The 17,036-nt window shown below is 45.8% G+C and overlaps 1 protein-coding gene across 13 annotated transcripts; it reads right to left on the reverse strand.

Moving 5' to 3' along the window:
• Positions 1–14: 14 nt before the first annotated feature.
• Positions 15–16,788, reverse strand: LOC108151384 (E3 ubiquitin-protein ligase Nedd-4). Of its 13 annotated transcripts, none has more exons than XM_033387304.1 (19): positions 16,380–16,788; positions 15,705–15,917; positions 8,426–8,508; positions 8,268–8,349; positions 7,496–7,534; positions 7,259–7,419; positions 5,688–5,835; positions 5,505–5,629; positions 5,340–5,439; positions 4,327–4,496; positions 3,852–4,146; positions 2,902–3,009; positions 2,515–2,752; positions 2,319–2,443; positions 2,082–2,223; positions 1,858–2,014; positions 1,493–1,786; positions 1,034–1,432; positions 15–972 (listed from the first exon to the last, which is right to left on the reverse strand). In XM_033387304.1, the coding sequence occupies exons 2-19, from the start codon at positions 15,900–15,902 to the stop codon at positions 870–872; spliced, it is 2,967 nt and encodes a 988-aa protein (XP_033243195.1). In that variant the 5' UTR covers positions 15,903–15,917; positions 16,380–16,788; the 3' UTR covers positions 15–869. The 13 variants fall into 13 exon arrangements, with proteins under 13 accessions (XP_033243195.1, XP_033243194.1, XP_017135449.1 ...); XM_033387303.1 differs by having other exon boundaries at positions 5,688–5,838; XM_017279960.2 differs by having other exon boundaries at positions 7,250–7,419; positions 16,380–16,787.
• Positions 16,789–17,036: the final 248 nt, after the last annotated feature.

Genomic DNA, 17,036 nt, shown 5'->3' on the forward strand with positions numbered 1-17,036 from the left:
GCTGTTTTTGTATATATATTTTATGTTTTGTCTTTTTATTTAATAGTAAAGAGGGTGATTGGGGGAGGGACACTTATACAGACTAACATTATTGTTATTTTGAATACACACATAATTATACAGAATACAAAATTTAATTATTTCTTTAAAAATATGTGTTCATCAGAGTACAATTTTATGCATAACTTGCGATTACTTTTTATTGTTTAAATCCCATCGCCTTTAGGCATTTGTTTTTGGGAGGGGCGATGCACAGAGGAATATCGCATAAAAATAACAATTATAAAAAGGTTCTCTCTCATATACATAATAGATATACTTTTTGACTTTATAGGTATCAGTATATGGTGTACATATATATATATATTCCAAGCATTTAATAGTTATAGTAGGGGGAGGGGGGTATCTCTCCCTTTCTTATAGTTTGTAAAACGTTCACAACTTTTTACAATTGTCGGCAATGTGTAATAAATATATATATATATATGCATATGCAGTTTGGACTCTTTGTTAGGATTTTATTTGGATTCTGTGTCGCTATCTGTCTCTATCTCTGTCTCTGCGTGTCTCTGTGTGTGGTTGTGTTGGCGCCTAGTTAAAAGTACATACGAAATAACACTAAACTAGCAAAAATGATTATAATACAAAAGCAAACGAACAAATAAGTACACGATCTGCTGGCGGTGCTGTTCCACGTGAATGCAATGAGGTTGCTGTTGCGGTTGTTCTGCTGTTGTTGTTGATGTTGTTGTTGTGATGTAGTGTGAAATCGTTGTTCCTGCTGCTGTTGCTCTTCTTCCTGGCGCTGCTGAAACTGCTGCTGCACCTCCTGCCAAAGCCACTCGCCATCATCTCCGTTTCCGGTGTTATTAATCAACACCCGCGAAGCCTTGACTGCCCTCAATGGCCTTGATCAGCTTGTCCTTCAGCTGCAGGTAGCCCTCATAGGGCGGCAGGTCCAGGCGATTAAAGCTGCAAAGGTAAGGGAATGAATTACTTCTTCGTGAAAGGAATAAATCTATTCATATCTCACCAAGTGTGTGCCCGTGGAAAGTTGTTGGGTGTGCCCCACTTCTCGATGGTGAACATCTGTGGGCCATTCGAGCCGTACAGCTCTTTGAAACCGTTCATGGGCACGCGTGAGGTGCCGGTCACGAACTGTAGGAGGCGAGAGCGCATCTCGTTGGAAAAGGAGAGAACGGCGCGCCAGAACCATTGGATAATAATGTGATTCATGTGATAGTCGCCCTTGTACAGCGTATTCTCGCGCCAGTCCTTGACATCGATGTTCTGGATGCCGCACATTAGCAGCTCCAGCTCGTGCTCATCGAAGATCTTTATCAGATTCAGGGGAATAATCGAGCCAAAGCCGTCGAGAAAGGACGACATTTGTTCCTTGACGCGCGCGACAAAGCGCCATTCAATGACGAGCCTGAAAGGATCACAAGAATTAGCAAGGTACAAGAATAACAAAAGGTTCTGTGTCACACACTTGATGTACTCGTCTTTGTTCTCATTGGTCACGTCTATGTTGGCGCCACCAGGCTTCAGATCGTGCTGGCTCTTCTGGCCGAGCACATCATCGTCCAGGCAGAATGTCAGCTCCAGAATGCGCGGATCGTTCTCCTTGATCCACATCAAAGAGTTGTAGTACTCCGTGTCCACAGACTCCATGTCCTTCAGGTCGATGGGCTTTTGCAGCATCATCTTGTAGAAAGGACGAATAAAGAAGGCATCCAGCAGCTTGCCATGATATACAGCCATGCCAGCAATCCGTCCAATGAATCTAAGGGTTTGTTTAACAAATTATTTAAAGTTTAGGCCGCAGCTCAAGGTTCGATTGAAAAAGGCTCTCACTTGAAGTAACTTAAATGCTCCTCGTTGCACAAACCGCTGCCGTTGTTGATTTGCAATGTGTAGTTATCCATCGCCGAGTACTCAAATAGTCCGTAGTATGGATTAAACATTTCTTTGGATAGTAAATAGAACCACTCCCTAGCAAGGCCACCGTAATCTGTCGATGATCGTTCGTTAGAACACGCCAGAAAATGGCAATTGGAGGCAATGGAGGAATTACTCACCTAAACCAGTCTCTCCCTCAAATTCCACCCACAACTTAGTCTTCAGTAGATCTGTTTTTGTCACCGAACTGATGATTCGGTACGAGTCCTCCAATATGGATGTACGGCGAATGCGTATTTCCAGTTTATTTGGTACGTTTGTCTGTCCAAAAAGAAAAATAACGAAAGTAGATTCATTTTCTGCCATTGATGGAACACTCAAACACTCTGTTAAGATCTTCCGATTCAAATGCTTACAGGCTTTCTAATGTGACTCTTGAAATACTCGTATTTCTGTTTGTAATCCCTCGAATAGGGCACCGCCTGTCCGGCAATGTTTGGATTGGACAAACGTGGATCCTCCCACTGTGTGGTGCGTGTATCTGTCAGGAGATGGAAACAACAGATGGGTTTAAGGAGCAGTCCTAGCTTGGTGATTGCAGGGGACTCTTACTGTGATCTATGTAGAATACACGCCCATCCGTATGCACACGCTCCTCCCAGCCCTCCGGCAAGGGTCCCAGGTCGTCCTCGACGCGTCGTGTCTGGTTTGGCATGGGACTGGCCCGTCCATTGCGTGGATCTATCCAGGTGGTGCGGCGCGAGGCATGGTCAATGAAGAAAGTGCGGCCGTTGGGCGCCACTTGCATGGACCAGCGCGGTGGCAGTGCCTCCTCCTCGCCGCCAGCATTCTGCAAGACAGAAAAGGTTCACAACGAGAGACATTAGTCGGCTATCCTATGCATCGGCTATGCCATGCTAAGCTATCCAGGGCAGGATGTTGGTTACGAAATAGTTTTCGAGTGCATTTGGGGGCTGAGAAAAGAGCATTGAACTTTACTTGATCCTGTGGTGGCACAGCCGCATTGTCTTCCTCGGAATTGCGTCGGGTGGGCGGAGCTGAGATCTCTGAGGAATTGTGGCTGTCTGTGTGATCGTTGTCTTCGTTCTAGTTATTGATTATTTTATATAATATATAATGTTGATATATATATATATATATATATGGATGCATTGCAGTTGCAGTTGCGGTTGATTATGTTCAGTTTTTATTTTGGAAGAAACAGAAGAGAAAAAAGTGTTTGGTCAAATTAAAAACAAATTCCTCAAATTGCAGTCGTTTTTGGTTCGTGAGAAAACACCAAGCAGAAACACGGCAAAAAGCACATTAAATTATGTTAAACATTGAGTAGAGTGTTAAGCAAATTAAATGCGAAACAAGGTAGAGAAAAGCTGCAAATAAAAGCGCCATGAGGTTTAGTATTCTATTCGTTACTTGAGTGTAAGAGATGCGGCATGCAGCATGCAACATGCAACCAACACTGAGATGATACGAGTACATACAAGACACAATACGGGTGTACAGCTACAGGCGGCCCATTGCTCATCCATTCCTTGAGAGAACCCATGCCCCATGTGACTTCTAGAGAAACGTGAAGTTTTCGACCCAATAAAATTAAACTTGACAAATTTTGCGGCGCTATAATGGTTTTTAGTTGATCTATAACAAACAATCGAACAGTCACGACAGATCAAACTACAAGTGGAGTGGAGTGGAGTGAAGTGGAGTGAAGTGAAGTGGACGGGATGCTATGTGCTGACCAGATGCGGATGTGGCTGCAAGTGCAACTGGAGCTGGAGCTGCTGCTGTTGCTGTTGCTGTTGCTGGCGGCGTCGCTGTTGGCGAAGATCTACTTCGGGCTACAAGTGAAATAAATGCGGATGATCGTATGGAGATGATGCTGGATGAATATGGGAGTGTGGCGGCTGGTGCCTGGAGCGCATGCTAACCAATTGTCTGTTCTGCTGCTGTTGCCGCTGCTGGTGCTGCTGTATATGCAGCTGCATTTGCTGGCGCCGCCGCTGTTGCCGCTGCTGCTGCTGCTGCTGTTGGTTATGCTCCTGCTCGTGCCGTCCCAGATTGTAGGCCATGTTGTCGATGGCCCGCCGTGTCAGGATCGTGGTCATGGCAATGTCTGGTACATCGGGCGCCTGGCGCACCGGACGCAAATCGTTTTGCAAGCTGGTGGCTGAGATTTCGGGTGGCCTAGCGGCAACAGGATGTCGCAGGGAATTGTAAACAAAACTGAATACATAAAATACAGATCAGTGAGAGGAATGTGGACAAGTGGAGCAGCTGCTGATCGGAGGGGGAGTACGTAGGTTCGGAGGTTCGGACAACATCAACAGAGGGATGGGATGGATGCTACCACGCAGCCCACAGGCCACAGGCCACAGCCCGCAGCCGATGGCCAATAATATTAACCTGGTTGTATCCTGTGTCGGATCGATCAACATATTCCCACTGCCATTGCCATTGTTCTCGTTGTGGATCGTTGGTGTGGTGTTTGGTGATGAGATTGTGGTTGGTGTGGTTGCTTCTGGTGTGTTTACTGCTGTGCTTTCATCCTCTAAACTATTGCGACTGACGGCATCCTGGGTATTCATACAATACATACAGTTACAGGATATAATCACGGGAAATCAATGGAGTGGATGCAGGGGATAAAGAGATGTAATGATTCTCAAATGGATGCAAGGATGAACCGGGCTGGTATCTGGCTTTCTAGCATTTTACTAGCTAATTTCACATGTATGCCGCTATGCGTCTATTGTCTACGAAATCTTTTGTGGAAAAAAGAAAATTACAAATATGCGTCCCAGGTACAAGTTCCTATCGAGTATATCACAGATTTGCACAGCACTAGAAATGGGTTGCTCCTCCGCATCGGCACCGGCATGGGCATGGGCATGGGCATCGGAATCACCATTCGCATCCACATTCTGCTCATCCTCAACATGTGCCTCGCCGCAATGCAGACAATTCGATTGATTATTCTGTAGATCGACAACTGGCACACTCTCGGACTCGGACTCGGACTCGGACTCTGGCTCGTTTACTTCGTCGTCGGCCCTATCCCGATCCCGATCCCGATCCCGATCCTCTTCTTCACTGGCCAGAGTCTCCAGAGTCTGGGCTGCAGGGCCGTTCCTGGATCTCTATTTTGTGTTTGTTTCGTATGTGTATGCGTATGTGTGTGTGTGTGTGCATATGTTATAGAGTTAGTTTCGAGTGCGGTTTGAATGTGTGGGATTCATGCATGAAAATCATATAAATCACACATGCAGTTGTGTATATATATATATATATATATATGTAGATATAGTTACAGATTATAGTGGATATATGTATATACAATTCTTAGTCTGTATCTTGGGACAGGAACTGTCTCTGGCTCTGCCTCTGTGAGGGTAGTGCCAGGGTAGAGTTGCACTTACCGCCGAGCGTCCAGTCTCCGTTTCGTCCACGCTGATGTGAAAACGTCGCTGGAAATCCGAGGCCAGTTGATCAGCCGACTGGCCACTGTTGCTATTCAAACTGCGAAAAGGTTAAGGGTCAACAGGGGCAACTCAATCTTTAAATTGATTATTCCATCCACTTACACAGTGGGTCTCTCCCATTGCGTCGTCCTTGCCGTATGATTCACATAATATGTGCGCCCATTGGCATCCTGTCGCTCCTCCCAGCCGGCGGGCAAGGCATCATTGCCGCCAGTAGGAAACGGGTGCTGCAAAAGGGAATTTTCAGTTGGGATTTCCATCAAAAAGAAGCCCCAAGACTCTTACCGGCTGCGCTGACGTGTCGCTGGCATTGGTGGCCTCCACATGCTCCCATTCCCCATCGCTGTTGCTGCTCGAGGGCTCGCTCTGTTCGCGCGTCTCACGGATGAAGGCGTGATAGATCTTCAGATAGCCCTTGATGCGGGATTTGGCGCTGCTTTTTTTTAAATTCGGGGAGATACACACGATAGCATTAAAATTTAAAGAATTCACTAATCAAATGGACACCGTCACCCCCGCCAATGCTACAGATGCACGCGCAGACACACACGGATACAGAGGCACACGGATACATACATGTGTAAGCAGATACAGATACATGAGACATTCACAGGTCGAAAAACAATATCAATTATACAAAGCGTTAACTAAAAATAAACACAAAGCACAAATACCAGTTAGAGGGCGGGGAGGGGGAATATACTAGTTATACAGTAACACAGGGAGTACAGTGCGTTTCGGAGCTGTTGGGCGATTGTCATTCGCCCGATCTTTTCAAGATTTCATCGTCAATGGAATCAACGAGAAGCCATCCTTATCAGTGACACTCGAATCGAGCAGCGATCAGTCTGAGTCACGCACACTGCATGTTTTTGGTTTTTTTGCTGCTTGGGCCAGAGAGCAATCACATTTGAAAAGATTCGCTGCATTCTCGGGCGTTCCCTTTGAAGCTTTTCCAACGAAAACACCTCGGAGCAATGGGAAGCCGTGCCCAGTGCCCAATATTTATGGCATAATTCGAGTTAACGCAATCAGTCATCGGTTATTGGATAAGCTTTTCTTCTTTTCTTCCAATGAAAACAATATCGTGATACGACGGGAAATAAACAATCAGTTCAATCCATAGAACCGCATAGAACCGCATAGAAACTTGATTTAATTTCGAGTATCTGGATTTATTCTATCCCATAAATGGCAGTTTTAATCGGAACGATCCAATGTATGGGAGTATCTTATGGTTTCGAGCTGCACTGCACACAAGCCCAGAGACAGAGACGGCCTTCTAGTCTAATCTAAAGGGTGGGTGAGGGTGAGGGAGAGGGAGGAGGTGTTCGGCTGCAACGACGACAGCGACTACGTGGAAATGTTTGCAAAATGACTTTTTGAATTAGCCATCGAAAAGTGCAATGCCGCCAGACCGCGCAGCCCAGGGAGCAGAAGAGGGGAAGAGTGGAAATGGTTAAAATGGAATGGTGGAAGCGTGAGGTTGGTATGGCCGGGATATTAAACAATAAACAAGGCGGAGACGACAGGCGACTACTACGTGAACTCTGGCACAACACTACAAATGGAATTTCTACGGACTACGACTTGGAATAGAGAGAGTTTTAGTTCCTCCACCGGTCGATCGATCGATCAATCGATCAATCGATCAATCAATTATACAATTTGTGTCTTAGTCTTATGATCTTTCATTCTGGACTGTTAGTCTCGAACACTCTCGGACTGGACTATTTATTGGCTACGGCTATACACTATACTATATTGTATATGGTATATTTTGTAGTTGTGTGTAAATCAACTGAAATTAAAGGAACAAAATCAAACGGCAAATGAAATAAACATACCCTACTGACCTGCGCGGACGCAGAGTGTAGCCTTGGTCGCCGATCGTGCGACCCTCCTGCTCTGTGGGCAGATTGACCAGCGTGAGCTCGACCATGCCCAGAAAGTCGTCGCGAGTCAGCCGATTCTCGTCGAATACTTGAAAGACAAGCTTATGCTCAGAGGGTTTCACCTGGTGTCAAAAAAGAAAGTGTTAATTAGCCTGTGAATCATCCATAAGGGGGAGTAGCCGCCCGACCACAACTTACTCTGAATATGAACTCCTCGTTCCAGGATGGATTCAGTGTCTGTTTATGGGAAGAGAGAAGAGAATGAGGGAGGTTAAAGGGAAAATAAAGAAAAAAAACCTTTACTGATATTTACATAGGGATTTTTGGCACACGACATGTATTTTGTTTTTGCATTCGCGGGACCAAGCCTGGATTCCAGTCTCAAGTCGAATAGCATTGTGCCCAATCATGCACACACCCAATTTTATTCTTGGGCCTTCCCTTTTGCACGTTTAAAGCCATTTAAACCTATTAAAGCGATCTTAAGTCTGTTCGACACCGAATATTCATATCTAAATCGAATGCTCCGATGTTGAAATACTGCGTCTAGACCCCATGCGCTATGAACAGCCTACAAATTAGTTATCTCAAGAGGTTTGCTCGCTCTTTGGAAGAACACACAGTATACATGTATAGAAGTACACACATTTGAATGATAAGAGATATGTGTACGCCCTCTGCATGACTAATGGAGAGACACACAGCGATAGATAAGGGGGGGCTGGCGTGGGCTTTACATTTCTAATCGGGCAATCAAGGCCTACAAATTCCACCCTTGAATATCGCGTTGCACCTTTCCTGAATGGCAAATGAGGAAAGTGCTGGCCGGGACTCTGATTAGATAAGCATCTCTTCGCTCTCCTCTCTTGTGTCTCGTTTTTGGCCATGTCACGTGGGGGGTTCACGTTAATAGTTAATCGGTAATCGGTAATCGTTAATGGCTAAATGGATTAACTCTAATTTGATTTACCTTCTTTTTTGTTTTTGTCAAAACCGAGTCAATATTAATATCACCATTGATTGTGTTCAAATCGATTCGGACATATGGATCGCTGTGGATATTGAAAGGAAGGGTTAGTTAGTGGAACAGTGGCCAGTGGCCAGTGGCCAGTGGCCAGTGGCACTCACCTGGCGCCGAATATGTCCTTCTTGGCCAGGGACTGGCCGCTGAGCACCACAATCCGCAGATGACACGAGTCGCCAGAGTCGTTCTGTGGGTGAAGAAAGTGTACAAAAATGAAATGAAAAACCGGAGAACAAGGCACGAAAATTAGCGTATAAGTTGGCGGCCTCTCATCACCACAGGAGCGAAAGCAAATGAGATACTTGTGCACGCACCGCCAGTGTCACAAAATTCAATGCCACAAAGGGGGCTAGCACCTGTCCGGGGGGTGTGTCGCGGCGTGGGTCTGGTTAAAATTCGTAAGTAAATAAGCCACAGGGCGCAACAGCAGCCCTGGCTTATGCGGCGTATGCTTAATGCCCCGTGATTACGCATACGCCGCGCAGTCCTCAGCCCAGAGCCTAACGGACAGCATTTTGCATATTTATGACAGTAAAGGGGGGGGGGGGTGTAGGGGGTGGTTACAGAGAGAGAAACAGAGAGGGACAGCAGTGTGGAGTGTGTTTGTCCATAGTGCATAGTGTCCCGTCCCGTGTGCCGCGATTCCCACCTACAAGACCGCCTTTTCCTTTCATCTGCGAGTAGTCCTTTCGCATTTTGAACGCTCCCTCTGAAGGAGTACATAATTGTTCTCGCATTCGTAGCTAGATAATTTTCACGACCTTGACACATTCAACCGCAGACCGCAGACCAGCTCAAGGGGCAGACGGGGGCAGAGGAGGCAGGACCTGTGCTTCAAGAAGTTCAAGAGAGTCGTCAAGCAATTATTGTCTAGAGTACTGCAGAATGTGCCCCAAAACATGCAAATTGTGTGCTGTGTGCTGTGTGTGCCCCTGATTCATTTCGGGCTTGTCGAATGCGGTTTCTTCGTGTGGCAGCTGACATTTTCCGTTCCAGAGGAGTCGTCTCCGCCTTTCCGAAGGTCTCCCTGTGTGGGCATTGCTTTTATTTCAAATGAAATCTGCTTTAATTACAGCATTTGCAGATGGTAATAACTTTTAATGTGACGATTCGGTTGTGCGTGAGGCAGACAGATTTGAATTCCTTGAAGCTTCCTGCTCTTCGGTAGAATATCTATGTATTCCTTTGGAACCTCTTTATATCCATCTCTACTTCCAAAAGGCACACCAATTTGTGGCCCCAATCGGCACTGCCATACTCTCTGCATTCCTTAGAGCTGGCAGGTATAGAACAAAGCCTGCTGTATCCAATGCTCCAATACCCCCACGAACCCCCCGCTCTGTCTGCTGGAGAGCCCAACACTTGTATCCATTAAAAGGCTTTTACCCCGTGGAATATTCAATTTGGCCGGCATTGTTTATAAAGTGAAGAGCAAACTCACTTTATTTCTTCCCCCCTCTTGCCCCCCTTTCGGTTCGTTCGGGGGCTGTGACTGACCAGACGGCGCCATATCCCCGCAAGCCGCATGCCCCTGGCCCCATGCCCCATCCCATATCACATATCAGAGCCACTCGCATGTTGCGGCTGGCTCTGGGCTCTGTGACCCTGACGGAGGGTTTTTCATTTTCTCTCGCCTTTTCCCTCTCGCTCTCCCTCGCTCTCTCTGGGGAAGGGGACTATGTATATTTTTTGTGATTCTATTCTTTGCTGTTTGCTGTTTCGGCCTGTACTCTTTAGTTTCTGTTCTGTTCCGCGTTTTCCATGAACTTGTAGCACTATATTGATTTTCAGCGACGACCGCCCCGGGGCGCTTGTCTCCCTTTAAAATATCGAAATATCTGCGGCTTTTCCCACTTGTGCAATAATTAAATATGCGGATAAAAGTGGAGGAGGTAAAGAGCTGTCCTCAGTGGCGCATATATAATGTGTTTAGTAATCATTTTAATGGGGCTACTTGGCGAATGCCAGTTCCCCTTCTAGTCGCCCTAGTCTGTGTGTCCTCGAGGGCACATTCATCAAAGTTCCCATAAACAAGCGGCCCCATCGGAGCCGTGGTTGCCCAGTCGCGGGTCTCGTTTGTCCACCCATTGGCCGGACAAGTGTCCAATCAATCAGCCCGAACGCTCTGGCCCTGGACTTGAGTAATCTCTTAAGCAGCCAGCCCCCCTTGGTCCCCGATTCCATAGCCTTTGGCACAGCTGTCGGTGTTCCCAAAATGGCAGGAGGGGCTTAAACCTGGATACCAGTATCGCTGGCTGGCATTAAATTGATTTTTAGCCCTTAAATCTGGCACTGAGGGGAAATTAGCTTAAAATGTTCTTGCGGTTAAGACCCGCTACCCCGATGTACCTGGTATTTGCCGAGCCAGCACTAAAGGGTTCAAGAGACTGACTGGACGCCGAGGGTTGCCTGGAGAGAGCAAGAGCGTTGAAGAGGAGTGGATCGAGCAGGGTGCGGATCTGGGACGGTGCTGATCGGTTGGCTTTCAAGAGGCAAAAGACTTACAGGAATGGCATTCGGATCGGCGACACCTGTTGGACTCCGATTTGATCTAACCTTTCACTTCATGAATGCATGCAGTGTAGAGGGTATCATATAGTCGAAACAAAGCCCACAGCGTTACTTGATGTTTTAATTGGGATTTGAAAGGGAAATTTATATTAATTTTGATACAGATTTAATGAAAGTTTCACTGATTGACAGGTGTATTCATTAAAATACAAATACTCTGCGGAAAGACAACGTCTTTGGAGGGAGGTGCGTCCTTGAAACAAAGAAAGCCTTAGCCTGTAATTAGAGAGTGTTCAGGCAAAGGTTTTTACTATCTAAAACAGTCGATTAGCAGGTAATAGGTAGTGGGTTGTCGTGCCCTTATTGTGTTATCAGTCATGGGACAAGCGCTGGGGTAACTTTTAGCTTTTTGTGGTATTTATTTGGTACTCCTACTCCTATTTCTCCTTCTACTCTGCTCTTCATTAGCCATCAGCCATCAGCGGTAGCCGAAATTCGATTAACAATAAATGCCAGGCCACAACCAAATGTGCCTCGTTATCAGGGCCAAAGCGTTGACTTTTAGCATTTTGGATGACCATGTGACACCCGTGTGTGCCGTGTGTGCCGTGGGGGCCGTGGGTATCGTGTGCCCAAACCCTCGCCTCCCCCATCAATCCTCTATCCTGTCCTTCGTTCCGCTTGACTTTTCCACACAGTTTTCGTGGAAGTTTCTTCTGGCGAAAACTGAATGAACAACGAATTATAAAAATACGTATATGAATAATCACTCTGCGGGTCTTTAAGCTGATAAGCCCACTCAAGAGTGAGAGGGAGAGTGAGAGCGGAAGTGGAACGAGGGGCACGAGTGGTGGAGTCAACGGAAGCACATTTCTTGGCGGGTTCTCGCTCTTTGCTTTCTGATTGTCTTCTGTCCAAATAGATTTCACACGAAAAATGCAAGCAGATGGAAATGGAAATGACAAACAAAAGATTAAAAAAACATTTAATATCAATTGTAATTTTAATGCGCACTCAATGCGGCGGGGGAGAGCTCTTGCCAGGGTCTTTGAATGGGGTACAAAAAACAACCTCAGGCCCAGAGGCCACCATTAACCTAATTGATTGGCTGTTGGCTGCTCTGCCTGCCTGGCTGCTTGCCTGCCTGCCCCTCACTTGTCACATTGTCCAGGGGTCGGAGGTCAATGCAAATTCATTACACAAATTGAACCGTTGCCATCCACTTCGATTAGATGCGAATGGAATGAAATCTATCAATCCACTCAAATTGAGACCCGAACGAATCAATTTTCACTCATCCTAGGAACCCACACACACACACACACACACACGATATAGCAACAATTAAAGAATATACGTATGCATGAGCGTATATGGCTATTATAAGCGCAGGGTTATTGGCCAACAATTGGATGGGAATGTGGGCAAAACAAATATTTATGAGATTTAAATAAATTATTTAGACACAAAAAATACTACAAGATTTAAGAGAGAACTCTATTAAAAACTTCATTCCAGCACATTCTGGGGCAGGGCATAATATCGGAGATACATACATATGTACTCCAATATGTAATAACACATCCGGATACGGGGATTTATTATTTTCCAATATTAAATGAAATGTATGTGCATATGTTCAGATGTTTCCACAGACCCCAGTACAAAAACTGACCCTGAGCTGGAAAACTTTTCAAGTGATTTTCCAGCAACAACAACAACAACAACAACAATAAGAAGAAGAAGATCTTGAAAAGCCAACAGATGAGTGGGAGGGTGGGCGGGGGGCGGGTTGGGTATGAGGAGGAGGCACGTGAGCCGCATCAAAGGCGGCTCAATTAGCGGCTCAAGAAAATGAGCTCAAACACACACACACACACACACACACACACAAACAGACACACCTATATGCATATGTATGTGAGATCTCTGTAAGAGGGAGAGAAGGAAGAGCGCAACAAATCCCCCCCTCGCACCTCTTTGCTGTGCTACTTACATCACTGTTGTTATAGCCATGGATCTGGCCATCTTCACTCGTCCCCGACGGCGATGTGGTTGTTGATTCAGCCATTTTTGAATTTTTTGATTTAAACTTTTAATTATTTGTTTTTTTTTCTCCTCTTTTGCTGCCGCTTCTCCTGCTGTTTGTTCTTCCTCTTTCTGCTCTTGTTTACGTTGGCTTCGGGTTTTTTTTTCTGTTTTTTTTTTTGTATTGTTGTAGTATTTTGCGTTTGTGTTAATTTATTTGCACGCCTCGCCTCTCCAAAAAACTACAAATCAAACAATAAACCGTATAAAGGTGGGGCGGTGTGGGGGGGTGGGGTTATCATAAAAAAAAAGATATGGTAAAATTCCTCTGGGGCGGTTTTAACTGCACAAAACAAGTTGGGTCCGTAAGGAATTTCATATACTCCTATGTATTTGGGGTTTCTTTCATTTGCTTCTTCTGTGTTTCTTTACACATTCTTTTTGTTTGGTTTTTGGCGCACTCGAGATTTATTTTAGTCTCCCGCCGCGAGCTTTTTTATGCAGAATGCTACTGCGACTGCGACTGCGACGCTGGCTGCAATCTGCAGCGGCTACTGCGACGGAGCAGAGGAGAGGAACAGGTTTCCCAACAATTCGCCGTTTTGTTTTTATTACGTTTATTGCGTATACGTAAGGCCACAACGCTCCGCATTTGCTGGTACGCGGGGCACGGGTAAAGGTAAGGGCCAGGGCCTGGGCCTGGTCAGAATTAGGTTTTCCTTGGCCCTATCGCAGTACTCAAATTCACACACACTCACACATATTCACACATTCGCGCATTCACCAGTCTTTTTGGCATGCATGACTAATAGAGGGCCAAAAAAAAAGAGCAAAAAATGAATCTTGGATTCCGTCGAATGCGCCCCCACTCGGAGGGGGGGATGGGAGCCTCTCTCTCAGCGACAACGGCTTTGACTCCCGTTGATTCTTATTTCACGACGAAGCTGTTGCTTTTGCCAACACACGTATGTACGTATATTTATTTATTTCTTTATATAATTAACACTTTTTAGCAATCATTAATATGCATTCACACGTATGTAGATATCGCTTGTGCATGTAGATGAACACTTTATATATATATTTATTATTCACTATTTATCTTCTATTAACGGGAAAAAAACAGCAGCAACAATAACAAAAAATCACCAACACTATTGCAAAAACATGTTCTGCGTGAATTTCTCCCTCCCTCACGGGGTGTTCGCTTGTGTGTGTGCTAGTGTAAGTGCAAACACAACAACAACAACTAGGTGACGTCGGTCTCCCCCGACTTGTCGTCAGCCGTTGCACGTAATTGGCGCTTTCGCGTTCTAGCTAAAATAAAATTTAGCTCCCCAAACGCAGTGTGACCAAGGTACGTGGAGTAGAAAAATGTATACATCGCTTTGGTAAGACGTCAAACGCATTTTCTGGCTAAGACGTCAGTTGAACAGAAAGCAATGGCGCAAGTGGTTCAAAAGTAGCAGGCATGCAGGGGTAATAGGAATACCAATTTCTTAAAATAGTTTTAAGCAAAACAACACGAAACAGGTGTAACTATTGAATATTTCAAAACATAAAAATACCTAATTGGACTTAAAATACCGCATTCGCTTTACCCATTTTATAACACTGAACCGAGTAAAGCTTTTTAAAAGCTTGTCAAAGTGACAGTGGCTGATGTTGCTCCATCTGCGAACAAGTGTCCAAAGCAAAACAAAACAAAAACAGCTGTTCAGTGTACGTTTTCTGTTGTGTGTGTGTGTGTGTGTGTGTGTGTGTGTTGGGTGCTGCCGCTGCATTTCTGATCTTTGGAGTAGCATGGGGCAGGGGCTTCCCTCCTTTTACTAACAATCATTTTGAAGCCATCAATTAAAATTGACATTTGACTTCTGCCAGCAGGGCTGACGCAACGGATAAAAATAAATACTCGACTGTTGACTGATAAGCGTCCCCATTAGTGCCACTTTATCGTCTGCGGGGGTGCCGCTATACAGTGACGTAGGCAAGTGCCCCAAGTGACGTTACCATTTGACGCTTCTCAATTAGCAGGCAAGTGTGAGCAAGCAGGCCAGCAACAGCCCCATGAACCGTTGGGATGAGCCCACTAATGAAGATAAGCAGCCCACCTACCCCTCTGTCTGTCCCACTCTAGCCTGGAAATAAGTTGTCAAATATAAACGATGCTAATCGATCCCCCACAAGAAGTGTCTTTCAGCATTAGTTTTCATTGATTGCTGAAGGGTAAGGTATGTATGCATGTATGTCTGTATGTACATTCCACACGTACACATCCCGCAGAGAAGTTACTACCACGTTTAGTCAGTACTTGAGTTGGAGGAGTGCTACAAGAGCAGGCCAAGAGTTTTGTTGATATATTTAATTGTGTTTCAAGATGTTGATGACTGCTCCCGAGTGCCATTCATTTCTCTTTCCCTTCGCCAAAATAAAGCAAATAAACAAACGAATTTTCTGTTTAATTGTGTCTGCGGCTGAGATCACGAGCAAGGCAAGTGCGTATTTGCTCGTTTACACAAGTGGGAAAGAAAACTAAATAAAAGAAAAGCCATTACGGATTCCATGGAATGATGTGATGCCCTAAAACAATTGTTTTAAGAAGGGTTCTCATCAACATTTCCGAAAGGAGGGGCCTGCAACAGGTAGCTCTACTCCACGCACGGACAGGGCCCATCCACACGACATAGCTGTTTGGCAAGTTCCAGCTCCAGATTAGATTAGCAGTGAAAATAGCACCATAAATAGAGAAACACCCATTCAGGCACAAGTCTGATAAGCCCATCCAAAATCCCCCTTCAAGGCGTTCTTCTGCCTCCACTTCTCCTCCCGCCAGTTGGGACTTACCACTGCAGCCAACGATCGACGTGGCGTGTGTCCATTGCCGAACTCCTGACGCGTCTGCTGTTGTCCCGCAACAGAGGCGGCCCGGCGCCGCGGCGGTGGGCGCGGCACATCGCCCCCGGATGCTGCGGCCGATGATGATGAGGCGGCGGCGGACATTGCGGCCACGGCAGCCACAGAACCGCTGGAACGTGCCGACATGGCTCACAAAAGCAACTGCAATGGGAGGAAGAGAGCAAGAGAGAGTGGGTGAGAGTGAGTAAGTGAGGAGTGACGGAAGTGCAACTTAAGCGAAAAAAGGCACGAAAGTGACCGACAAGGGGGAAGGGGTGATGGGTGACAATAACTTGGAGGCTGAGACGCGCCGGCAAGGCCAAAGTGAGAGCGCAGCAAAGCTGAGCAGACAACAAAGACGACACCACACACAAAGTGCACAATGGAGGAACGGTACTTGTGCTAGATGCCTCCTCTGTCTGTCCGGCAGCATTGTGTGTGCGGGTGCATATGAAAGAGAAGAGGAGAGGAGAGGAGGAAAGAAAAGCCAGGCAGAGCATAAAAGCCAAGCTCCGGGCGTAATTAGCCAAGCGCGAAGGGTTCAACGCCATGTCGGACCTGGCCGGCGCGCTCTGGCCTTCGTTTATGGTCAGAATAAAACTATTTTCTAAGTTTTCCACTTACGTTTATCTTTTGCTTTAACGCTCACACACAAACACACACAAACAGTTACCGCCGCCTTGTCTGTGGTGACAGCTCTGCACTATAATATCGCTTGATTTATGCTGTAAATATGCCCTTGTGTGTGTGTGTCAGTATGCTCGTTTTAAGTCCAGTATGTGCGGAAAATCCTCACGTACGTACACTTTTCACACGGAACAATTCGATGCTTGTCGGCACACCTCACACGGCCCGGTTTGCACTGCGTTCTAATTCGCGTGCTGTTTGGTACAGCTCACATGCTTTGATCCCATCAAGGGCGTTGTTTGTCGTAGCTATTCTGCTGCTCAGTATTTTAATCACAATTAAAACATTAAAAAACAAGAATTTGGCACGGCGACGAAATTAACTGTATGCCAGTGTGGCTGCATATTACTGGCATGATAAAACCATAATCGCGAGGCTAAAAATAAAATACCAAAATACCATTTCTGTGTATCACTGTAGTATTATTTCGCAGACGGTGAAATTACCACCCACTGACAGACCACCAGTACCTACAGTAATATTAACTTCTTCACACGCCACGAGCAACTAAGTAAGTAACAGATTATTACACCACAGATTCTTACCTAACTATGCCGTGTAATCAGGTATACAGACCTTATGGGACTCCCACTG

The sequence above is a fragment of the Drosophila miranda genome, chromosome XR (genome assembly GCF_003369915.1).
Source record: "Drosophila miranda strain MSH22 chromosome XR, D.miranda_PacBio2.1, whole genome shotgun sequence".
Lineage (NCBI taxonomy): Eukaryota > Metazoa > Arthropoda > Insecta > Diptera > Drosophilidae > Drosophila > Drosophila miranda.

Excerpts from the sequence above, each read along its gene's own strand:
- LOC108151384 (XM_017279952.2), bottom strand. The coding sequence starts at position 15,902 with ATGTCGGCACGTTCCAGCGGTTCTGTGGCTGCCGTGGCCGCAATGTCC. Across the intron at positions 4,497-5,339 it reads CGGAGACTGGACGCTCGGCG|GATGCCGTCAGTCGCAATAG; the intron begins GTAAGTGCAACT and ends ATGAATACCCAG. Across the intron at positions 2,015-2,081 it reads TGAGGGAGAGACTGGTTTAG|ATTACGGTGGCCTTGCTAGG; the intron begins GTGAGTAATTCC and ends GATCATCGACAG.